The sequence below is a fragment of the Cryptomeria japonica genome, chromosome 11 (assembly GCF_030272615.1).
Source record: "Cryptomeria japonica chromosome 11, Sugi_1.0, whole genome shotgun sequence".
NCBI lineage: Eukaryota > Viridiplantae > Streptophyta > Pinopsida > Cupressales > Cupressaceae > Cryptomeria > Cryptomeria japonica.
The window spans coordinates 569,410,681-569,435,679 of NC_081415.1; the positions used below are offsets into that span (position 1 = coordinate 569,410,681).

The window sequence follows — 24,999 nt, forward strand, 5'->3', positions numbered from 1 at the left end:
CATTCCTTGGGGATTTAGACTCTATTTTCTTAGGTAAACATCTACTTCATCCTCTACCTTCTATCATTGCAAAAAACTAAACAAATAAATCCAAAATTCATTTTATAATGTGTTGATTATAGGTCATTTACTTCTATGTCTAGATGTGCATCAAAAACTTAAAGGTTACTAGAACCTAATCCTTAAATAATTTTTATGGTTGTTTGTCTATTTTATGAAAGTGCAAACATTTGTATTAATAAACCAACATTTAGATACATAGTGACAAACACATTTGAGTATACTATATATTCATATGATTTTCATCAATGTATATATTAATTCTTTTATAATTATATCCAACACAACACCTTAAAGAAGCCCTTCGTGACCTAACAAAACTTAAAGTAGAAGGAGGTCTCACATGCCTTAGTAAATCAATCTCCAATGCCTTGGTTGATCATAAGTTTGTTGTTGCCCAGGGTTTGACATCCTAACACTTAAAAAAAGTCAAACATAAATTTGTTGTTGCCCAGGATTTTGAAGACCAACATAAATAAAAGACCCCACTTTATACAAAATAATTTTACTTCTCAAAATCTCTATATCTGAAAACACTCCCATCAAAAATAAATATTTAAAAAATGGATGGCACAGGTATCCAAATTTCACCATGACTAATATAAAAGTGATATTCTGGTTGGTGGACGATTTTTACACAAAGATTAAAAACATCCCTCTCGAGTGCACCGACATGTCATATTCTTGAGTTTCTCGTGGTGCACAGCTGTTACTTGTCAAGTGGAAAACATAGAGAAAAAAAAAGCTTGAAAATCTTATAATATTTGTGTTGTAGGCGGGTCAAACCAAGGGAACCCGTTCGAGACAGCTTATGCGCACTCCACAAAGGATTTTCAGTTTGACGGCCTTTTGTTTGCTTTGGACAAACCAGCTGTTGACAATTAGAGCGTTATAAAACAACTTAGAGCTCCCTAAAGTCTAGGTATGACCACTTCTGCTCCTAACCTTAAGTCTCAATATCTATTTTGATTCCGAATCTTGTTTTCAAATGACAATAATTTGCCCTACTAAACACAATCTGGCCCACTGAGCAGGTACAAAGATCTGTTTTAAAACCTAATTTTCCACATTGCAATCCACTGCTGTCTAAGAATAGTACTGATCAACCATAATTCTTTTTTTCTTTTCTTTTTAAAGCCCATTTCACATCCAACTCGCTCAGATTGCTGGTGGAACATCTTTTTCTCGCCCTTTGCTGAACTTACTAAACCTGATGGCTACTTCTCCATACTTCATGAACTTCCATTCTAATACCCTTGAATTTGAAGATTATGACCTCTCAAAAATCAGTTCCTTGTCACAAAGCTTCCCTTTTCAACAAACCCAATCAGGCGAATATAATCAATCTGTTGTGGAATGCTATGAGAGAAGCTCAGATAGTCCTCAAGTTAACCCTAGCTATATGGAAAACATGGCTAATTCTACTCATTCCAAAGAAAAGGAGACAATCGTGCATCCCACTAAGCAAGTCACTCACAAAGTGATTGAAAAGAAGCGGCGCAGAGAAATGAATGATCTCTATTCACAACTGAGGTCATTACTTCCCCATGAAAGTCTCCGGGTATGATTTCCTTCTGTCAAATACAATACAAAGTAGATGTACTGGGTATTCTTTTTCTTTAGGTTTTATTGGGTATTCTTTTGCTTTGAGTTTTGTAAACATTGTGCAGGGAAAGCGATCTATATCAGACCAATTGCTAGAGGCAGTTAATTACGTTCGCCATCTGGAGCAGCAGATCAGAGACCTCACCAAGCAAAAAGATAATAGAAATATTGGATCAGTATTTTCTAGGGCTCTGGAAGTTTCCGTTACCCTAGAATTTAATAAATCAGGTGAGGGTTTCCCATGTGTAAAAACAAAATTGGTTGGTTCAGCGTCAATTCAGATCTCTATCAACGCCTTCAAAAGTCCGGTTGCCTTATCGGGCCTTCTTTTGGTGTTAGAAGAAGCTGGGCTTGAAATTGTCACTGCTGCTTCTTTTGCAACTAGTGAAAGATTCTTTCATGTTGTATATACCAAGGTATTTTTGGTTTTCCTTTAACGTCATGTAAGGCAGGTATTTTTCTTACAATGCCCTATAGATTTTATGGTTTCTTCTCTAGACAATTCTGATATGTCTACTTTTTTTTTTTCAGGTGGCAAACCCTAACCCTAATAACATCGATGAACTCTGTGTGAAACTTAGGCATTTGATCATGGAAAGGAAAAGTCAGGATGGTGATGCTGATAAATCCTAGTATGTTTAATGACTAAGTTCCACTATCTTCAGTTTTGGTAGACTCTTATCTACATAATGCACTGCATCATCTTGTGATCACAGGCTTTCTTCTGTAAATTACCATCAAGCCATTTCTGTTGAAATTAAGATTGACTGCTTAATCCTCGTGTCTTTCAATTAGAACAATATGTGTAAAGGTGATTGATACTCCAGTTATACTGCTGTTACTGCTCTCAGTCAAAATGGATAAAGTTGCAGATCATGTGGAATGTATGAGTTGTTTTAAGTTCATGGCTAACTGAAAATAGCAGATCTCTCTTATCTACTTCGCAGGAATTTTCTTTATATTTACATACCCAGGTCAAAGGAAGTACGCACTGTATGTCCATCGTTTGGTATATAACTATGCTTTCTTAAGACATGGTACCTGCATTTCATATCACATTTTATTAGCTTGAGGGTATGTCATTATGATTTTTCTTTTTCAACTTTTTGTTTTATAACAGCAGGGGCTCAAAATATGTATTTGAAAACTCTTTACAAGTCGGAATTATAGTAGAAAAGGGTTTAAAAAAATGGTAATGGGAAGGATAAAGCGTTCAAACAAGAAGATGTACTTTTCATACAAGTTTTTATTTTATATTTTTTTACAATTAATTTGATTGTAGATTTTAGATTGTGTACTATTAATTTTGGTGTGAAACTTCTTAAGATGTTCACACAATAATGTTCATTTGGTTTATTAAGTTTATTACAGGTATTTTTTTCCCTTTCATATAGACATGAGTAAATGCAATTTTATTGTGTTCATGTTCATATTTAGGCCTCTATATAATAGATCGTTTGCCTCCAGTTATAACAAGGTAGTTGGAGCTATTCTATATCTGTTTTGTGTATGATATGCAAATCATTATTGTTTGTTATTGATTATGTCATTTAACATTAAAAAAACGTTCAAATATTGAGTTTTGGGGCTATCTAAAATTTTGGGCTCGTAGCTACGTGAACTATGATATGAATGTATAGTTACGTTGTTGCTCAGCCAGGCCCATATGAGAAATATACTCGATGGTAGAAGTGAGTAGTGTTTATATGGATCACGATTTCAGAATTCGACCCTTGACAATTGCATGAAGGACAATATTTTTAATCTATGTTCTTCTATTTGTGAGAAGCTTGAGGTGATTGTAGAGAGCACCATAGTGTGTTTGTATATGCTATACTACAAAATGTAAGCAATTTTTGGAGGCTAAAATTTTATGTGTTTGGCTTATTATGGATGGCTCACTAAGAAGGCCACCATCAACAAGGCAACAGAGTATAAATATACTTTGGTGTGTAGGTTCTATTTTAAGGTACAAGTGGAGCATCCTACTTATATGGCTTTGTATTGAGATTTTAGGTTATTTTGCATATCTTTTGTGATAGAAAATATGACTTAGAATGTGAAATATAACATGTTAATTTTCATCTTGAAAGGAGAAAAACTAACTAATGGTATATTAGGATGTAGACATTGTCTAATATATATAATGTACATACATTAAATGATAAACAAATAAGGGAGTATAAATAAAATGTGTAGAAAGGACAATGAAATATTACATTTTAATTCTAATTATAATAAATAAATTAATCCTTTTTAGGATAATTGGTTTTTAAATGAATGAAATCATTAGATATAATCATCCATTGGTATTAATATGAATTAACTCTAAATTTTTTTTTATTAAAATACGTTGGGAACAGCCCAACCCATTATAAATCTGACACAAACCATGAAAAACTAGAACTAGAACTGAATGAGTCACAGAAACAACAAAATTAGGCAAACAACAAAGTAACAATAGAGCTAGAGTTGATAATGTTACATCTTATTTTTAATCAAATCTTTGGGCTTCTTCTGTAACATCCTAAAGTAAGAAGGTGAAGAATTAGTATTGGGATATTTCTTCTTATGTTAAACAATGATCAAAGTACATCTGTCATTACAATCAAATCAATGTCGAGCCGCATAAAAAGGTGGGCCAATACAAATATAGTCAAAAGGAGCAATATCATAAGGGTAAACAATAATACTAACTGAAATAATGGAATCGTTGGCACCACTGTGAACCTTGAACACGTTTTCTCAAGTAGAATTAGTCTAGTAAAGATTAGCTAGTGAAACAACTGATGAAACCAAAAACCCAAAATCAATCATTTTATTGTTATAGACAAATTTGGATTGGAAAATAATAGAGACAAGTAAATTTGTAGTAGGATGTAGAGGAGAAAAAGTAATTGAACCATGAGACACTCCGAGACACTTAGACAAATCCTCTAGAGCAATTGGAGTGGGTGGTTCTAAATCCTCTGAAATAACATCTTCCTCAGAAGCAGCATCAAGAAAAATAATAAGGTTGTCATGAGAAAAATTATTTCACCAAGTTAAGAAACACTCCCTACGAGCACTATGAGAGCACTCAAAAGCCAAATGCCTGGTAGAAAAACAATGCCTACAATGAAATGAGATCCCCTCATACTCCACTAGTCGACGCCAAGATCTATCATTAACCTATATAATGACCTAACCAAACAGACCTTTTGAAATATCAACTTCAACTCAAATACAAACAAAGGAAGTATGACCAAAGAATTTGGTCAGACCTTCAAGAATCTACCTAAGGTATTACCAATAGCTTTATAGGGTTCATCACACTAGAACTAAAGGGGAAGGTAAGGAAACTTAACTACACAAGAATAATATCAATTCAATATTTCAAAGGATTAAAAGATAAAACTCAGAGGTGCATAGAGAGGGGATGTGAATCCCATGTCCAAGGCACACCATCAAGCACAACATGTTGATCATCCTTAGACTCAAAGAAAACCACAAAAACAACCTTTGGCAAGAGGGTAAAGCCCTATTTTTTCCCTCGACTAGAGGAGATAGAACCTACTAAACCTAGTGGTGCAAATTATGAAGAGAGGACCAAAACTAAAAAAACCTACATATTAAACCCTTATTTTCCAGTGAAATTATTTGATCAATAGAAGCATAGAGGATGTTGTGACTACATTAGCAGTTGAAAATAATTTCCTTAACAATTTTGTGTAGGATGTTCATTATCTGGAGGTGGCACAAACACATCCGACCAACATCTCAAGAGAAAAGGTTCCACCCATGGTTAGTGAAAAAGCACCCATAAAGGGACCTAAATCTAGTGCATCTAACTTAGGAGCCCCTTAAGTTAGAGTCCCAACCACAACCACTACATGAAAAACATTAGGCTAGGAAGAAACATCACTAGGAGAAGAAAGATCTAACAACAGATCTAGTAGATGGAGATCCATCATAGAGGAGTGACCTAGAGGGGGAATGTTAACAGTGAGATTTTTTTTCAATAAAATTTAAATACAATATCTAATGAATTTGTACGTAATTTTTTCACAAATGTGAAAGGTCTCGTCAATCTATTAGAAATGTTAGGTCAATATGTATCTATTAAGAATGTCATAGAGAATATAATATGATGCTTAACTAACAATATGGATACTATAACTTTTGTGATTGAAATGTCTAAATATCTTATAAATAAGAAGACAATTGATTTCAACATACTCTTGATTATTTTCCAAAAAGGAATGATAGTAAATGAATAAATATTAGAAGAAAACATTATGCTCCAAGAAATTCTAAAAACTATATTTAAAAACTACAAGTTATAATGCTGATATAAATAAATAAAATTGAAAAAATATTCATTTCCTATTTCAATCCAAATGTGGTCTTGAATTTAGATAAGGAATAACATAAAAGCAAGTGCAAGGTTATATAGGATGTTTCCTTTGTTTTTGTGAAGGATACTAAGCATTATACATGAGTGAAATGAATAAATGTACAATACAAAACCAAATATATGTAATCTCAATTTTACCAAGTAATATTACAATATAGATCACTAATGGCTCAAGACATACCTTTTATTGAAAGATATTTGTGTGACAATAATAAATTGTTAGCAAACAATATAGATCTAACTTTCCAACACGTAAATCCAAATAAGTTAAACATATTCAGATGTTTTATGTATTCTCATATAAAAATACCTTGTTCTTAATTAATAATTATTTCTAAAAAGTGGGATATATTTTATAATTTCTATTAAAAAATTAAAATTTCAGATATTGATTAAAAATAGACTGAAAATTATATCAATTATATAATGCTATTTAAATTAGGTTATTATAAATTAAATTGATTCATTTTTTAAAGAAAACATACAATCAAAACAAAAATAACTATTTCATGATAAAATGGAGTTGCTAAAAAAAAAATAGGTCTATTATAAAAATGAAAGGGAGTATGATGAAACAAAAGAATTCAGATAATATGTTTTTGGACATAAGTAGTTTGAAAAAATATATATATTTGAAGTAAGAAACCTACAAAATTATTTAAAGGAACGACTCTTAAATATACATGATCTAAAATAAAGCCAAGTCTTTATAATTTGAGGTTATTCAAATGTGTGTACACATATCAAATTGAAAACATCCATGATAGATTATAAAGTCTTAGAAAACATTTTAATGCTTATTTATTATAAAACAACTGATATAATTGGTAATATTTAATAATAAATAAACTTATGATAAGGAGAGATGTGATATTTAACGCGTTTGAAAGTACAACAAATAATAAGAAATGAAAGAAAAATAAATGACTATTTATAAATTTGATGTGCTAGAAGAAAAAGAACTTGAATCTTTGAGTGAGAGAAAAGAAAGGATTAGAATTATATATAGTTGGGTAGACAAAATTATACAACAACTATTATATATTGAACTCAAATAGTTCCAATTATAAACATAATTTTTTTATATATGCATTATTATAGTAACAAAAGGATTATAATTAATTAGATCAAATTAATTTAATGGGATACACTAAATGCCTTTAATATTCCCCATTCACCTTTATCTCATGATACTCACCTTTTAAGTTAATTTCCATGGTTTAAATACTAGGATTGAACTTAAAAGATTAATTTATGGTAGCATATGTATTTATGTATCTTCTATTATATGTGATAAGATTGTAGTTATGAACATTGATAAATGGTGGCATGAGATAGTGAGTTGAATATATATAAATGGCAGATCTACTATATAGAGGAGTCTTTAAGAAATTTTTGATTATTTTTTTCTTAAATGGTTCTAAAAGATATAACAATTATAGAGGTCTCATGTTCTCTATGTTTTTCAGATCATAGAATTTTAAGAATGATTAATTGATTTCAGGTGCTCTCATTTGTGATAGTACAATACTCAAATGAAAGTTTCATGATTTGACACATTTTTTTTATATATGGATGTATTAGACCCTTACTTTTTTGTTCATTTTGTGCATTGGGAATGCATTAAAAAAATCATTATTTGAAAGAATGGTGGTGTTCTTCTAAGATAAACTACACACTGAGTTCATCATCAATATTGTTAGTCGCATAAACTATTGGATGGTATGGAGGATTGGTTAGTTATTAGAAGATTCAAAGGATAATTTATAAATGTGAAATAATGGGTTCTAATAATCATAAAATATAAAATTATCAAATGGTGCTAACTACAATTTCACGATGGATGAAAAATATAACATTATCATCTAATTTATAAATGGCCTGAGATTACACTCTTGGAGTGAAGAGAAAGGTTTGAAATCACTAACTATGAATGATTTACATGGAATTTTGACTACCTATGAGATGAGGATTGATAATGATAAATATTGAAGGAAAGATGCATCATTCAAAGCATCCAAGAGACAAGAAGATCTAGACTTTGATAACAGGTTTGATTTTAAAGAATAAAACTTTGTTAGGAAGTTTTAAAGAGGTTCTAGAAAGTACGAAGGTAAGTTATATTTTTTAACTTTAAACTGTGGTTAAGTAGGCCATTTCATGTTTAGTGTCCCTCCTAGATTTACATTTTGATTCATGATTCAATAGACTTATCTAGACTTATGATGATATTTTGATGATGATTATGGCTTTATTTCTATGCAGTAGACATTTATGATGCTATATGTACATGTGTTATATTGATGACTTTTGATGATGTATGTGATGGATGATATGTTATGATTATTTAATGGATGGTATTTATTGATGTACTTATATGTATTCGAGATTCTTATGTGATTTATATAATTTGATGATATATGATGATGATACTAACCCTACTTCATGATGATGATTTTATAAGATGTGTTTGTATTGGGTGTTTGTCTTCATGAAAGGGATGATGCCTTATCACTCATCGCAAGCATGATAAGGTGTTGTGATTCTCTTTCACTTATCTGCTAAAATGATGTTGTATATATATATATATGTTCTTTTGCATTTATTGGTGGATGTAGGATTGTAGGTACTGGACATTAACTCCACCTAGTCGCACAGGTCTGAGTGTATCCTAATTCCAATGGAAGTTGTTGGAGATGACTTGCTTTTCCCTCACCTACTCATGGTCTAGTATGTTAACCTTGTCAGTCTTATCGGGTGTAAGTGTTATCCAGTCTTGAGTCAATATCTCATTCTATCTATGTGTAGTTGGTTATGTGTGTGTGTACGGTTTATCATGGATTGGATTAATTATCCTATGGTTGGATAATCTTTATTTAATTAATTAATTAATGTTCAGTAATAATTAATAAAGTTATAATTAATTAATTAATTAATGGATATTTGATTTATTGTTATTGAATTTATTAATGTTTGATTTATTAGTTAATTATTTTGATTTTGGATTTAATTTATTATTATTATTTATTAATTGATTTATTGGCTATTGTTTCATTGAATTTTTATTTTTATTTTTTATCGGTAAAAGGTCGAAGCCTAAAAAATTTTTATTAATTAAAGAAATTGATTACAAGCTCCATTCAGTGTGGGCACCAGTAGGAAAGAATGGAGGAAGAAAACCTCCACTCTCACCCAGATCCCATAGGATCAGAATCTAATGATACCCAAAAAACATGAAAGAGAAACAGATACAATGGCCGCTTGGAAATCCCATACGGTCAAGGCTATATGATTGAGAGATATCAATCTAGAAATCTAGAAGTTCTGGAAGAGCCGCTTCAGCCTAAAAATGATAACTGCTTTGCCTATAATAGCCAGAGTCACCTCCTCAAAAGCAGGTTACAAATAATTTGCAAAAGATCTTTCAACCAAGATCAGTGTCAGAGAAAACACTACAAAGCTTGAATAAGAGAGCTATAACAAGAAACTCCCTAAATGAGGAATGAAGCACTGGAAACCTGAAGCCTCAAAGGGAGGGCTCTGCAAGGATAATTGTGATGAGACCTGCATAAAACCACCAGGGTAATCCTACAACAAGCACTTAATGAGAAGTTAGCCCAAAAAAACCTCACAACAAGTAGTGCCAAACCTTCATAATAAATCAACAACATCCTCAAAGACTATAGGATATGTTAAGAATAAAAGCTCATGTCATACAAAGCTAAAGACCCAGCATCGATTTAAATGAAGAAGCTCACATAATCACCATAGAAGATTACAATAGAAAATAAGGACAATCACCTTACTGAATCATTCAATAACTATTTGAAAGAAAGCAAGGCCAATCCCTTCTTGAATATATATATATATATATATATAGAAATATACATGAATATATATATGTATGTATGTATATCTATATTTATACATATATATACATATCTATAATACAAAATCAATTTAAATTTAAATTTATCAACTTGTTAAAAGCTTAGAATGAGCAGAAATGAGCTATCAGACATCAAGGCTATCAATTTATCTAGGATAAGAAAATTACTGCAAAAAATGATAATCTATATCACAACTATGTTCAAAAAACTAAGTCTGACTTTTGAGGGAACATCCCAACTAAAGGAAAAGAAGTATAACTATAGTTTCGAGAAAATAACTGCCTTTACAGTCATATGTTTGAAAAGAGTATTAACTAGTCTAAGACAAAAGCAAAATTTAAGCACTTAAGAGACTAAAGGAGGCGGGAAGCTTGAAATAAAGATGAGCCACTCTAACCAACCTAACCTTTCCTGACCTTCTCTCATGGGGCCTTTACTCCTGAGCTGGCTGGTAAATTGGCTAGGGGGGAAGCAGGGGAAGGAGGAATTGCTACATCATCCAGAACCGCTATGATATTCTTAGCTTCCAAATAGTTAGCAAACCATTGGTTGCATGTTGGCTTCTTAGCCTATAGTAGCGACATAAGGAAGAAGAGATTCCTCTGCCTGATGGGGTTGTAGGCTTCATATGCTATCAGGTCCTATATTGATAGAATTGGGTATCTCAGCACTGGATTATTCATCTTGATGAGAATATCATAGTCATGAGGCTTCAGAGCAGTGAGCTCTTCATCGATATTGACCACCACCCTCTCCAGTTCACCAAGCAGCTCCTTCTTAAAGACCCTTTTACAGAGTTCCATAACCACATTCATGTCATTCTCAAAATACATGGCCACTGCCAAGAACATTGCAACAATGTCTGAAATGGCTCTAGTGCGGTCTTTATTCATCATATAGTCATTCCCAAGGGTTTTCAGAACCGCCCTAATGACCAGAGGGTTCAGATGGACCAGGATGCCTTTCAATCTCTCCTCCTTAACTTCTCTTATGAAAGCCATTTGCTGCTTGAGCCCTATTAGTATTAGCAGCGTATCCATCAGAGCTATTTGAAAAAACTTATAAGCCATAACCCAGGCAAAACAAACTTAAATAGAGCTAGAATTAAATGTATCGAGAAGTACAGCTCATCTTACCATAGAGGGACGATAGATACTGATGGGTGGTAGAAATCAGAGGGACAAGATATGATGAAGGCAATCTCCATGATCACGGTAATTATTACCGCCGCCTTTACAAAAAAAAGCTATTAAGAAATTGCTTGCAAAATGCAAAAAGAAAGTCACATCAACATAATAAGAATTCCATCCAAGAGGTACTAATCGAGGGAATTTTCTAACAAGAAATATCTTGTAAAAGGAATCGAATACCTCTTAAAAGTGGCTAAAATGCCATAGGTAGATATGAGCTAAATCGATGCTAAAAATAGAATACTAATGTAGATAAAGCTAACTCTTAAAACACCATAATCTCTTATTCCTATTAATATACACTATATCTATATGGATATCAATACATATACATCCATATATATATATATATATATATATATATATATATATATATATATATATATATATATATATATATATATATATATATATATATATATATATATATATATATATATATATATATATATATATATATAATTGTAGACATGCATGTCTGTATATATATGCATATCCATATATGTGTATGCATATTAATAGAAATAAAATCTTATAAGGCCCTTAAGAGATGATCTTTAGAAGATGAAAATCTTTCCACTAAAAGACCAAAGAGCCAAATAAAAACTAAGAGCTCAGAGACAGGCTTACTAAATTCTACAATCTTGGGATAGCCCCTCCTAACTAAAGAACTGTCCATCAGCTCCAGCACTAGCTAATTCATCCGCTCTGGAGTTTATAGAAATAAAGCTGACTCTTGAGGAACCGTAATCTCTTATTCCTATTAGTATACACTATATCTATATGAATATTAATACATATACATCCATGCATAAATATATCTATATATATAATTAATTGTATACATGTATGTCTATATATATGCATATCCATATATACATATGCATACTAATAGAAATAAAATCTTGAGAGGCTCTTAGAGATGATCTTAAGAACAAATTTAGCTTTCTATCTAAAAGACCAGAGAGCCAAAAAAACAAACTGAGAGCTCAGAGAGAATATTAATAAATTCTTCGATCTGGGGTTAGTCCCTCCTAACTAATGTTCTGCCCATCAGTTCCAGCATTAGCTAATTCACCTGCTCTGGAGTTTCCTTCTCTATATATATGGTTGAAGGTCATTTTGTTGAAATATTTAAGGAGACCAAGAACTCTAGATAAGAGCACATTCAGCTTCCAATCAGTCAGAGAACCTTTCCTAAGGCCATTTATAATAATGGCCGAGTCTCCTTCAATGGCCAGTTTGTGAATACCTCTATTTTGACAAAGAAGGAGACCTTCAATAAGGGCTAAGATTTCAGGCTTGTTGTTGGATTCAAACCCTATGGTCTTTGCTACCCTAGCCAATTACCTCCCACCCTCATCATGCAGACAACATCTAATGCCTGCAGGACCTAGATTCCCACGGAAACACCATCGAAGTTTAGTTTGAACCAACCCTATTTAGGGGCTCGCCACTTGCAGGCCTTTCTCAACACCTGATTATTAGAGTTGCCAATTCCAATAAAGGGAGGGATCCTCAAACCAAACCACGTCCACCTCATCTTCTCATCCCACTAGGTCATCTCTGAGAGATTACTAGGAAATTTAGAGGGTCTACTATTTAAAGTCTCCACTATTGAGGCTTCTATTTTATTCACCAAAAGAGTCCACTCCATCTTCTGCTCCTTAAAGAGCCTCCTATTGGGTTCCTTCTAGAGTTCCCAAATAACCAAAGAGGAGGCAAGGTTCCAAAGTCACCCATAAAGGGAATTCTTAAAAAGGATTGGCCATGCCTGAAACATCCCAAGGATGGTATTGGGAAAGGCAGAGGACCACCCTAATTTGTTGCACAACCACAACCAGCACTTAGTGGCATAATTGCAATTGAGAAGGATGTGGTCTTTGTATTCTTCAGCCTCTTCACACAAGGGACATCTGCTAGGGCCTACATAGCCCATCTTTCTGAATCAATCTGTTGTTAAAATCTTATTCTGGAGTGCTAACCATGAGAACAATCCTTCCTTTGGTAGACATATCTTGTCCCAACACAAGGTTGCAGGGACTGAGGTGGAAGAGGACAGTTGCTGACTCAAGAGGAGATTGTAACCATATTTTGAGGTATATTCTCCTGATTTCGACCCATCACAGACAAGAGAATTTGACCCTAAGTTAAAGGTAACCATCCTATTCTTAAGGATGTCTAGAAGCAACAATTTCTCCCTGGTAGGGATGTTTACCTGATCAAGGGATCTCCAAGACCAACCCTTAGATAAGTCCCCCTTAGAAGGCATGATGTAGTCCTTGACATTCCTACCCCACACAAATTCAAGAACTTCTCTAGACGATTCCAAGTTAACTTTTTGCTGCAAGACTGGAAAACCTCCCCAATAGTTCAACTAGACGAGGGCTTTATCCCCCTTTCCCGAATTCCATGATAATTTTTCTAATATGATTTTCCTACAGTCCAGCATAAAATTCCATATACGCGAGCCTCTCGGAGGGGAGGAGTCCCTGAAGAGGCTCAAATGTGTTGGTATTATGGATGTGTTGCATTAGTTTTTTCATTGATGTCAACACTTATCCTTCTGGAGATCTTTGGTTATGTTGAACCAACACATTGTGTTCACCAGCAAGTTCAGTGACTTATGCACAGTCACCGGTATATTGTTCACCGACAAGTTATATTGTTCACCAGAATGTTATATTGTTCACCGACACTGAGGATGACTTGTTATCATCTGAAGATCACTTAATTATGTCAAAGACATGGCTTGGATACTTGGTTTTGGTATTTTGGTTAATGGTCTAATCGGGTTGACATATTTGTTGTTATCAATAGATTGGTCAAGGTTATGGACCGGTATGCATTATCTATTCTAGATCAGCATGACACATTATGGAGATAATTTATTAATTGGATATTGTTGTAAATGTATTGAGCCAACATGATGCATCGCATCTTGACTTGTTTGTAATTGATTTAATTGTAATATTCTTAGTAAGCCAACCTACACATTTCACCTTACGTTTTGTATACAAGTAAGATCTCATTTGTGAGATATAGAGATGATATGGTATATAAGGTTTTGGTATTGTAACATGGTATGTGCGAATATTGATTATCATATGAGCAGACCATAGAGAAGGTTCAAGGAAGGTTTGAAGGTGATTATCAGAGCTTAACCAGTATTGAATCAAACATTGGAGATGCTATTTTGAGCAATACATTATTCTAGGATTTAACCATCCTATTGTAGTCATTGGGACTCCCATTTGAGCAATGTGCTCTAGGCAGTTGGCCTGTCTGCATGTGTAGACCCGATTTGTATACACATACTATCTGTAGTAGTATCATCTGATTGTGGGTAAGGTTTCCCATCATGGTTTTTCCCCTTATAGGGTTTCCATGTTAAAATATTTGTGTTATGTATTGTGGATGTTGTTTCTCTTTCTGTTTCATGCATTAAGTTTCATCGGTATTGATATTAACTGTTAATCTGTTAACTGACATTAAGTTTGGTTTACCGGTATTAAGTATCAAGTTTTATTAAGTTTTATTTGGATTGAAATTCATAGACAACTGATTCAATGCCCCCCTCTTAGTTTCCTTCCAGTTCCTAACAATTGGTATCAGAGCTAAGTCCTCTTTTTGCAGAAGCGTAACAGCTTGAGGAGATCCTATGACAACAAACATTTTAAGGAAGGACAGTCTCATACTTGATGGAATTAACTATGGTATATGGAAGATCAGAATGGAGACACATCTGAATTGCATTGGAAGAGACATATGGGAAGTTAATGAATGGCTATGTTGGTCCTACATCGAATCAACCTAATCCAGCAACATTGGGTAAAGATCAAGAAAATGATTGGAAAACAAGAGAAACATTTTTGAGCGCATTATCAGATCAGTAAATCATGGGATTATCAGACCGATCTACTGCTAAAGCTATTTGGGATAAATTGGAGACATTGAATGAAGGAGATACGACTGTCAAAATTGCAAAACTAGAATGTTTCTGGGTCAGGTATGAAAATTTAAAAATGGAAGAAGATGAAAGAATTTCTGCTTTTATGTAAAGAGTTAATGAAATTGTTTTAGGAATACATTGTTGTCGAGGATCCTTAAGTGAAGATGAAATTGTTTCTAAAGTTTTAAGAGCATTGCCACCAACATACAAAATGAAAGTAACTACTATTAATGAGTTAAGAACAATGCCTAATACATCAGTATCTAGGGATACCTTGGTTGGAAAACTTTCAACATTTGAGCTTGACAAATTTGGTCCTGTTGCTACAATTAAAACAGATTTACCCTTAGAAGCATCATCATCTACAACATCATCATCATCATCTGTCAAATCTGATTGGAAAGCACTTTATGCAAGAGAACTTGAAGATATCAGAAGGGAAAATGAAGAACTAGAAAAACTTGAAGCACTATTTGCAAGGAAAATGCCTAAAGGTCTAGTTGGAAGTAAGTATGAAGGTAAAGAACCGTTTAAATATTTTAATTGCAATAAAGTTGGTCATATGGAATCTAGATGTCCTTACAGACATGCAAGATTGAGAGAGGAACCTAAAAGAACATATAAGCCTAACCCTGAATATCAGAGATACAAATTTAAGAAGAACAGAGACAAATATGGTTACTATGTTGATGAAGGAGTTATTGATGATTTTGATGAAGAACCGACATATAATGGATGACAATGGATGGGCTTTTGTTGCAATAAAAGAAGATCATTCGACACCTACTGTTCCACTGGTAGAGTAGGCCCTAGCAGCTAAAATTGAAGAAAAGGATGAATGGATCATAGATTCCGGATGTTCACATCATAGGACTGGTGATAAAAGTAAATTCTCATCTTTTCAGGAATATAGTGGAGGTCTAGTAAGATTTTGCAATGATAAAGCTTGTTTAATAAAAGGAAAATGCACTATATCCTCGAATGGTAAGCACAATACTGACATTTTTTATTATGTTGAAGGTTTGAAGCATAATATTTTGAGTGTTGGTCAATTAGTTGAAAAGGGATTTCAGTTACAGTTCAAGAATGGTAAATGCAAAATCATGAACAAAAATGGATTGGAGATTGCAACCAGTAATTAGACTAAAGGTAATATCTTTCATTTGAACAATAGAGATAAGACATGCTTGATTGCACATATTGATGAGAATTGGTTATGGCATAAGAGACTTTGTCATGTAAATTTTGATTTCATTGTAAAGGTCAGTTCAACTAAGGCAGTAAGGGATTTACCTAAGATTGTGAAACCTCATAATCTGGTATGTAAGGAATGTCAAATGGGAAAGCAAGTTAGAATAACTTTTGAGAGTATTTCTGAGAAATCCAAAAATGTTCTTGATTTAATTCATACTGACTTGTGTGGTCTGGCAAGAACAAGAAGTCTTTAGGGAGATAGATACTTTATGCTAATTATTGGAGATTATTCTAGAATGTGTTGGGTTACTTTTCTCAGAGAGAAATTATAAGCTTTTGGAAAATTTAAATTATTCAAGGCAAAGGTAGAGAATCAAATGTTTGAGATCTGATCAAGGAGGAGAATTTACATCTAAGGAATTTAATACATCCTATGAATTGAATGGAATCAAAAGACAAATATCAGCACCCTGGACACCTCAGCAAAATGAAATTGTGGAAAGGAAGAACAAAACTATTTTGGAAGCAGCTAGAAGTATGATATTGGAAGCAAATCTACCTCATGTGTATTGGAGAGAAGTAGTGAATACAATGGTTTACACTTTCAATAGAGTTCACATCAAAGGTGAAACCGATAAGACCCCTTATGAACTATGGTTTGGTAATACTCCCACACTTAAATACTTCAGAATTTTTGGAAGCAAATCCTATATGAGGAGAGATGAGTATATTCATAAATTTGATCCTAGAAGTGATGAAGGAATATTTCTTGGTTATTCATCTAAGAGCAAGGCATATAGATGTTTTAATAAAAGATTGTAGAAAATCATTGAGAGTGCTAATGTGAAGATAGATGAACAATTTAGAGGAAATTCAAGGTCTATAGATTCTGAACCGATAGATGAGATGATCATAGAGGAACATATACAGAGTGCGTCGGTACAGAGTGTAGATCCAGTCATACCAGCATCATCAGATAATTCCATAGTGACTGAAGAACAACAACATATAAATAAACTCAGGTATGTAAGACCGAATCACTCAAAAAATAAGGTGTTATGACAAGAGGAAGACTGCCAAATGAAGAGGTATGCTCAATTTCCCAAATTCAACCAGAATGTGTTATTGAAGCTTGTCAAGATGAACATTGGATTAAAGCAATGGAAGATGAACTAGAACAAATTGAAAAGAATAATACATGGACATTAGTTCCCCGACCTAAAGACAAAAAAGTAATTGGAACTAAATGGGTATTCAGAAATAAACTTAATGAAGATGGAAAGGTAATTAGGAACAAAGGAAGATTAGTGTGTAAAGGATATTCACAAAAAGAGGGAATTGATTATAATGAAACCTTTGCACCGGTAGCTAGAATTGAGGCAGTCAGATTATTTCTTGCATTTGCAGCTCATAAGAACTACAAAGTATATTAGATGGATGTAAAATGTGCATTTTTGAATGGTGATCTTGAAGAGGAAGTTTACATTGAACAGGCTGATGGATTTTTATTGACAAATGTTAAAGATATGGTTTGTAGATTAAGGAAAGCTTTGTATGGATTGAAGCAAGCTCCTGGAGCTTGGTATGCTAGATTGGACAAATATCTTTTGAAGCTTTGATACACCAAAGGTAATGCAGACAAAAAATTATATTATAAAGTGACTAATGATGACATCTTGGTTATTGAAGTTTTTGTTGATGATATCATTTTTGGAGGAGAAGATGGATTGTGTAAAGACTTTGCTAACAAGATGCAGGAAGAATTTGAAATGTCTATGATTGGGGAGATAAAATTATTTTTAGGATTGCAGATTTCACAAACTGATAAAGGTATATTCATATGTCAAACAATGTACTTGAAGGAACTACTGAAGAAGTTTGGTATGGAAAACTCTAGACCGGTTAGTACTCCTATGACTAGAACTGATAAATTGACATTGAAGGATGATTCAGCTCCTGTTAATCCGACAAGATACAAATCTATGATTGGAGGTTTACTGTATTTAACACAAAAAAGACCAAATATAATGAATGTAGTATGTATTGTCTCAAGATTTCATAGTAATGCTAAAGCAAATCACGAATCAACAGTAAAAAGGATTTTTTGGTATCTATAAGGCACAACAAATCTTGGTTTATGGTATCATAAAGATAAAAAAAATTATTTATGTGCATACACCGATGCAAACTGGGTAGGAGATGTAGATGACAGAAAGAGCACCACTGGCAGAGCATTCTTTCTTGGTAGTAGATTGATTTCATGGTTGAGCAAGAAGCAGAGTTGTACATCATTATCAATAGCAGAATCAGAATATGTTGCAGCAGTAACTAATTGTACTCAGGTATTATGGATTAAGCAAATGTTGAAGGACATAAAGGTAAAATGCAAAGAACCTATAATCATTTATTGTGATAATTCAACAACAATTGATATATCAAAGAATCTGGTATTTCACTCTAAGACTAAACATGTTTCTATCAAATATAACTTTTTGACAGAGAATGTTAAAGAAAAATAATTAAGTATGGTTTATGTGAATACTAAAGAGTAGATTGCAGATATCTTTACTAAGCCTTTTCCTAAGGAAACTTTTGAATATCTCAGAGAGTAGCTTGGGGTAATACCCCCATTAGTAGAGACTTAGATAGTTGAAGATTGGCATCAAACTGACATAAACTAATAGAGAAACCTTTTTTCGGCTTTGATGGAGGAGAGCTACTTCATAGGGGGAGTAGTTGGTTATATTAATTGGTTGTATTAGTTGGTTGCGTGTTCTGGTATTTTTTATTGGTTTGGCATTTGATGTCAAAGGGGGAAAGATATCTATGGAAAAACTTTGTATTTAGAAAACATTATCCTAGGGGGAGAGATTATTATTTGGAAACACTATTCATTGAGAATGAGATATATACTCTCTGCATTTTGATTTTGATTTCTCATATTGATCTATTCTAGAGATTGTTGGTTTTTGGCTTTTGGCATTCTGTTTTGGCACTTAGAAGTTTTTCCATCTAGTGTTGCCATCAATGCCAAAGGGGGAGATTGTTGGTATTATGGATGTGTTGCATTAGTTTTATCATTTATGTCAACACTTATCCTTCTGGAGATCTTTGGTTATGTTGAACTCGCACATTATGTTCACCGGCAAGTTTAGTGACTTATGCACAATCACTGGTATATTGTTCACCGACAGGTTATATTGTTCACTGACACTGAGGATGACTTGTTACCACTTGGATATCACTTAATTATGTCAAAGAAATGGCTTGGATACTTGGTTTTGGTATTTTGGTTAATGGTCTAATCGGGTTGACATGTTTGTTGTTACCGGTAGATTGGTCAAGGTTCTGGATTGGTATGCATTATCTATTCTAGATCAGCATGGCACATTATGGAGATAATTTATTAATTGGATATTATTGTAAATGCATTGAGATGACATGATGCATTGCATCTTGACTTGTTTGTAATTGATTTAATTGTAATATTCTTAGTAAGCCGACACACACATTTGGTCTTAGGTTTTGTATATAAGTAAGATCTCATTTGTGAGATATAGAGATGATATGGTATGTAAGGTTATGGTATTATAACATGGTATGTGTGAATATTGAAGATCATATGAGTAGACCATAGAGAAGGTTCAAGGAAGGTTTGAAGGTGATTATTAGAGCTTAACTGGTACTTAATCCAGCATTGGAGATGCTATTTTGAGCAGTACATTATTCTAGGATTTAACCATCCTACTGTAGTCATTGTGACTCCCATTTGAGCAGTGTGCTCTAGGTAGTTTGCCTTTCTGCATGTACAAACCCCATTTGTATATACATATTATCTGTAGTAGTATCATCTGATTGTGGGTAAGGTTTCCCAATGTGTTTTTTCCCCTTATAGGGTTTCCATGTTAAAATCTATGTGTTATGTGTTGTGGATGTTGTTTCTCTTTATGTTTCATGCATTAAGTTTCACTAGTATTGATATTAACTGTAAACCTTGTTAACTGATATTAAGTTTGGTTTACCGGTATTAAGTATCAAGTTTGGTTAGGTTGTATTTAAGTTGAAATTCCTAGACAACTTATTCACCCCCACCTCTCAGTTGCCTCCAGTTCCTAACAATATGATCCCTACCATGAAGATATTTATGGTAGAGGATTTGGGCCCACTTAAGATGAGGAGATCTGAACATTCTCCATACTAATTTGGCCCCTAATACCCTGCTTTGGACCTTAATGTCCTTAATCCCAATACCCCCTGCTGACTTAGACCTACAAGTCTTGTCCCAAGCCATTAGGGAGATACATTTCTTCTCTTTCGCCCCTTTCCAAAAGAAATATCTTAGATGTCTGTTTAGTATTTCCTTTTTGGACTGGGGCTGGTTGAAACATGAAAGCTATTAGATAGGCATAGCAGCCATAACCGATTTGACCAGACTAGCTCTTCTTGCAGAGGATAGCCACTTACCCTTCCAGGTTGCTACCCTACTTTTAATATTTTCTACTACTCCATCCCATAGATTAGATGACCTAGAACCCTTATCCAAAGGCAAGCCTAGATACTTATAGGAAAGGCTTGCTAGATTGAAATTTAGAATACCACGGATGTCTTTTTGTATACTTAACTTAGTGTTAAAAAAGAAGACTTTCAATTTAGCCAGATTGATTTCCTGAACTGAAGCCATTGATTAAGAGTCCAAGATTTCTTCAAAGCCTGAGCCTCATGTAGATTTCTAAGCCCATATAGCATAATGTCATCCACAAATTGTTGATGCGTTATAGGGTCAAGGTTGCTAGTGATTATAATACCCGACACCTAACTATTCTCCCTGGCCCTAGAAATCGATCTCCCCAAGGCTTCAGCCATAATAATGAAGAGAAAAGGGGATAGAGGATCTCCCTGCCTCAAACCCTTAGAGGAACTAAAAAAATCCTTCAGGACTACCATTAACTAGTACTAAGATTTTAGGCATAGAGATACATTCAAAAATAAAATTAATCTAGACAGGGGGGATCCAAAATCTTCTAAGCATCTACATAAAAATCTCCAATTCACCTTATCATATGCTGTCGTAATGTCAAGCTTTAAGAGCATACTAGGATTTCCATTCTTCTCAACAGAGTGGATAGCCTCCTGAGCTATAATAACCTCATCATAAATAGATCTTCGAGGAAAAAAACCTATATGTTCCTCACTAATCAACAGGGGAAGGAGTTTCTGAAGCCTATTAGCTAGAGTTTTAGAAAAACATTTATAGATAGTATTGCACAAGGCAATAGGTCAAAACTCATCAAAATGCTCAGGTTTATCCTTTTTAGGGATAAGGGCCAAAAAAGTATTGTTAATTTTGTTGACATATGATAAACCGGTATGATGATATGATTATAATGTATGTTATCATTGATGTCAATAAGTACAGGTGAGATGATATGAAGATTGGAAGAAGTTGTTATTGATGTTCAAGTAGGAGAACCAGTATGAAGAGATGAAGTGAACCAGTGTTAGGGTTTCACTAAGTATGACTACCGGTTCATAGTCTCAGCTCTAGGGTTTCCAGTTTGGCAATCTAGCTTGTGCGATGCAATTGGTGACTTTTTGTGATGAGTTAGCTAAGAAATAAGGATGAGATCGAGATGCCATGTCAGTTTTGTGCATGTGAAGGATTTCCTTGAGGATCTTGCATGTGAAGATTGATTACATTAAATGTCTACCTCAGGAATGAACATTCTTCTTAGCAGTATGTGTAGAGAGCGTGATGAGTTACTGATTTCCATATGCGGTGAAGAATGGATGATGCAGAATGACTTGTGATCTTTTTGAGATTGTTTTATCCTATGCAAAGTGTGTGAATGGTCAGGATTGGATTGTTTGTAATTGTAAACCTAAAATGTTTAGGGTTTAGGATTTATGCTACCGACCTATTTGTTATCTATAAGATCGATGAGTTTTGATATTGTAAGTGTTGGCAAATGTTGTGTTTGTATCTGAGTGATGAGATACTTGCCAGACCAGTGAGTGGAAAAGTGTAGAGTGTGATTGTAGAGTAGAGGAGCTAAAAGGGATCTGCCTTAGCATGTAGTGTTGTTATCATATTAGAGCTTTACTTGTTGTCTTCGAACCATTTCAACAATAGGAAAATACCTTTACCGGGTAGCTTTAACAGGTTTATTACAAATCCTCTAACCAGGTGACTCAAGATCATTGAGTTCTTCAAATCCTCTAGCAAGGTAACCTTTAACTGGGTTTCAACCTTTAACAGGGTATATAGCCATCCCTTAACCGGGTGATCTTTAACAGGATCAGTTCCTAACAGAACCTTATTGTAAAGTTTTTAACTAGACTAGGCTCCTAATAGAGTGAGCTTCAAAAGAGTTCAAAAACAAGCTTGTGGGTATTCATCACCACCATGGTTTTTCCCATTTGGGTTTCCACATGAAAAAAATTGTGTGTCATGAGTTGTGCATTTTTGATGTGCTGATTGTAGAGTCTTTGTTTAAGTGATTATGCATGCAATGCTAATGGTTATGGTATTACTGATACAACACATGCATGAGTATATTGGTGAAGTATTTATCAAGTGTTGAATGTTATATGAAGTATTCAGTTTTACTGGTTTAGCTATCTGAAGTCTTACTGTGTTTAACCGATATTGCCATGGTTAAGTTCAGTGATGAAGACAACTGGTTAGCATTGTCTTAACTTGATAAGTTGTGGAGAAGTTTTTGTATGTACTGATTCACCGCCCTCTTAGTACCAATTAGGGTATTTGTTTTTCATCATTATTCATCAATTGGTATCAGAGCAACTCTAGGTCCTCGGTGATATAAGCTTAACCGCTTGAGGTAAAAGATCCTGCTTTAATGATGAAGAGGGAAGGTCCTAAGTTCAATAGAGATAACTTCAAAATATGGAAGGACAAAATGAAGATTTATATCAAGAGTTTAGGTGCTCAACACTGGAGCTATGTTGAGAATGCCTATGTAATCCCTACTGGCACTCTAACCAGTGATCAAAAAAGAGAGATTCAAGAAAATGGGCAAGTCATGGAAGCCCTTATTAGCAGCCTGTCCAATATTGAGTTCATTGATGTACAAGATAAGGATGCTCCTAAGGATGTATGGGACACATTGGATACCATTTATGGCGGTGATGAGCATGTCAAGAAGGCTAAGGAAGAAAGCCTTAGAGGAAAATTTGAAGACATGAGGATGGTTGAAGGAGAGACCATTCGGCAATATGGCATAAGGATCAAGACTATGGTTTGAGATATCAAGAGCATTGGTAGAACAATTGATGATGCCACCATTGTCAGTAAAGTTTTGAGATTATTGTTACCGGTCTATGCAATCAAAGTTGTTGCTAGTCAAGAGCTAAGGTCTAATGACAAAACCAAGGTATCCTTAGACTCTATCATTGCAAAGTTGATTGCATATGACTTGAATATCTATGGTGGTAATGTTCAGAAGACTAAGTCAGCCTTTAGAGCATATACTGCACCAACCAGAAAAGGAAAAGAAGTAAGTACCAGTTATGAATCCAGGCAATGCAGAGATATGGATGATGAAGATATTTTGATGGAGTTTGAAGCTCTTCTTGCCAAGAGACTTCCAAAGCGCACCATAAAATACAGAGGTAAGCTTCCTTTAAAATGTTTTTCCTACAATAAGATAGGACGTATAGTTGTTAACTGTCCTAACAATGACAGTAAGGATAAACCAGAGAGGTTTATAAAGTATAAAGGAGGAGGTAGGAGAAATTGTCTAGTTGTAGTGGATGAAGGTGTTACTGATGAAGAATCTGAGGATGAAGAGAATGTGGACATAGTGTTTGTAGCTGTAAAGGAAGAAGTATCTGACAAGAAAGCCATTATCTCTCGCATTGACAACTCTAATGAGTATTATTGATAGTGGGTGTTCTCAACACATGACTGGTGACCAGAGAAAGTTTTTATCTCTGGAAGAATATGATGGAAGTGTTGTCCATTTTGGAAATGATGCACCATGCTTGGTGAAAGTTAAAGGATCCATCTCACTGAATGGAAAGAGCAGTGCAGATGATGTCTACTAGGTAGAAGGCCTTAAGCACAACCTTTTGAGTGTTTCTCAACTAAATGACAAAGGACTCATTCTTGAGTTCAAAGGTGGATTTTTGTAGTATAATTGGAAAGAGTGGTGAACTTATTGCCACCGGTAAGAAGACCAGTGGTAACTTGTTTCAATTGAATGCCAAGATTAGTCAGTGTCTAATGGAAAAGTTTGATGACAGTTGGATATGGTATAGGAGACTTTGTCATATAAACTTTGACAATATTGTTAAAGCTAGTAAGATCAAGGCAGTAAGAGGATTGCCTTTGCTGAACAAACCGAATAATTATTTGTGCAGAGAATGCCAAATTGGGAAGATGTCTTCCTCAACGTTCAAAGGTAAGTCTTTTTTAGCAGAGAACTTACTTGATCTTGTACGCACCGATCTGTGTGGTCCAATAAAAACTAGAAGTATTCAGAGAGAGATAGGTATTTCATTATTCTTACTGATGATTGCTCAAGAATGATGTGGTCACATTCTTGAAAGACAAGTCTGAGGTATTTGGAAATTTCAAAGCCTTTACAGAATTAATAGAGAAGGAAAGTGGTCAAAGGATAAAATGCATAAGAACTGATCAAGGAGGTGAATTCACTTCTGATGAATTCAACAAGTATTGTGAAGAGAACGGTA

At 34.0% G+C, this 24,999-nt stretch overlaps 1 protein-coding gene across 2 annotated transcripts; it reads left to right on the forward strand.

The window, feature by feature from the left end:
• The first annotated feature begins 1,055 nt into the window (after positions 1-1,055).
• Positions 1,056-2,625, forward strand: LOC131047087 (transcription factor bHLH118). 2 transcript variants are annotated; one of them, XM_057980917.2, is made up of 4 exons: positions 1,056-1,621; positions 1,731-1,893; positions 2,005-2,081; positions 2,197-2,625. In XM_057980917.2, exons 1-4 carry the CDS (start codon positions 1,274-1,276, stop codon positions 2,296-2,298), a joined length of 690 nt encoding a protein of 229 aa, XP_057836900.1. In that variant the 5' UTR covers positions 1,056-1,273; the 3' UTR covers positions 2,299-2,625. The 2 variants fall into 2 exon arrangements, with proteins under 2 accessions (XP_057836900.1, XP_057836899.1); XM_057980916.2 differs by having other exon boundaries at positions 1,057-1,621; positions 1,731-2,081.
• The last annotated feature ends 22,374 nt before the right edge of the window (positions 2,626-24,999 follow it).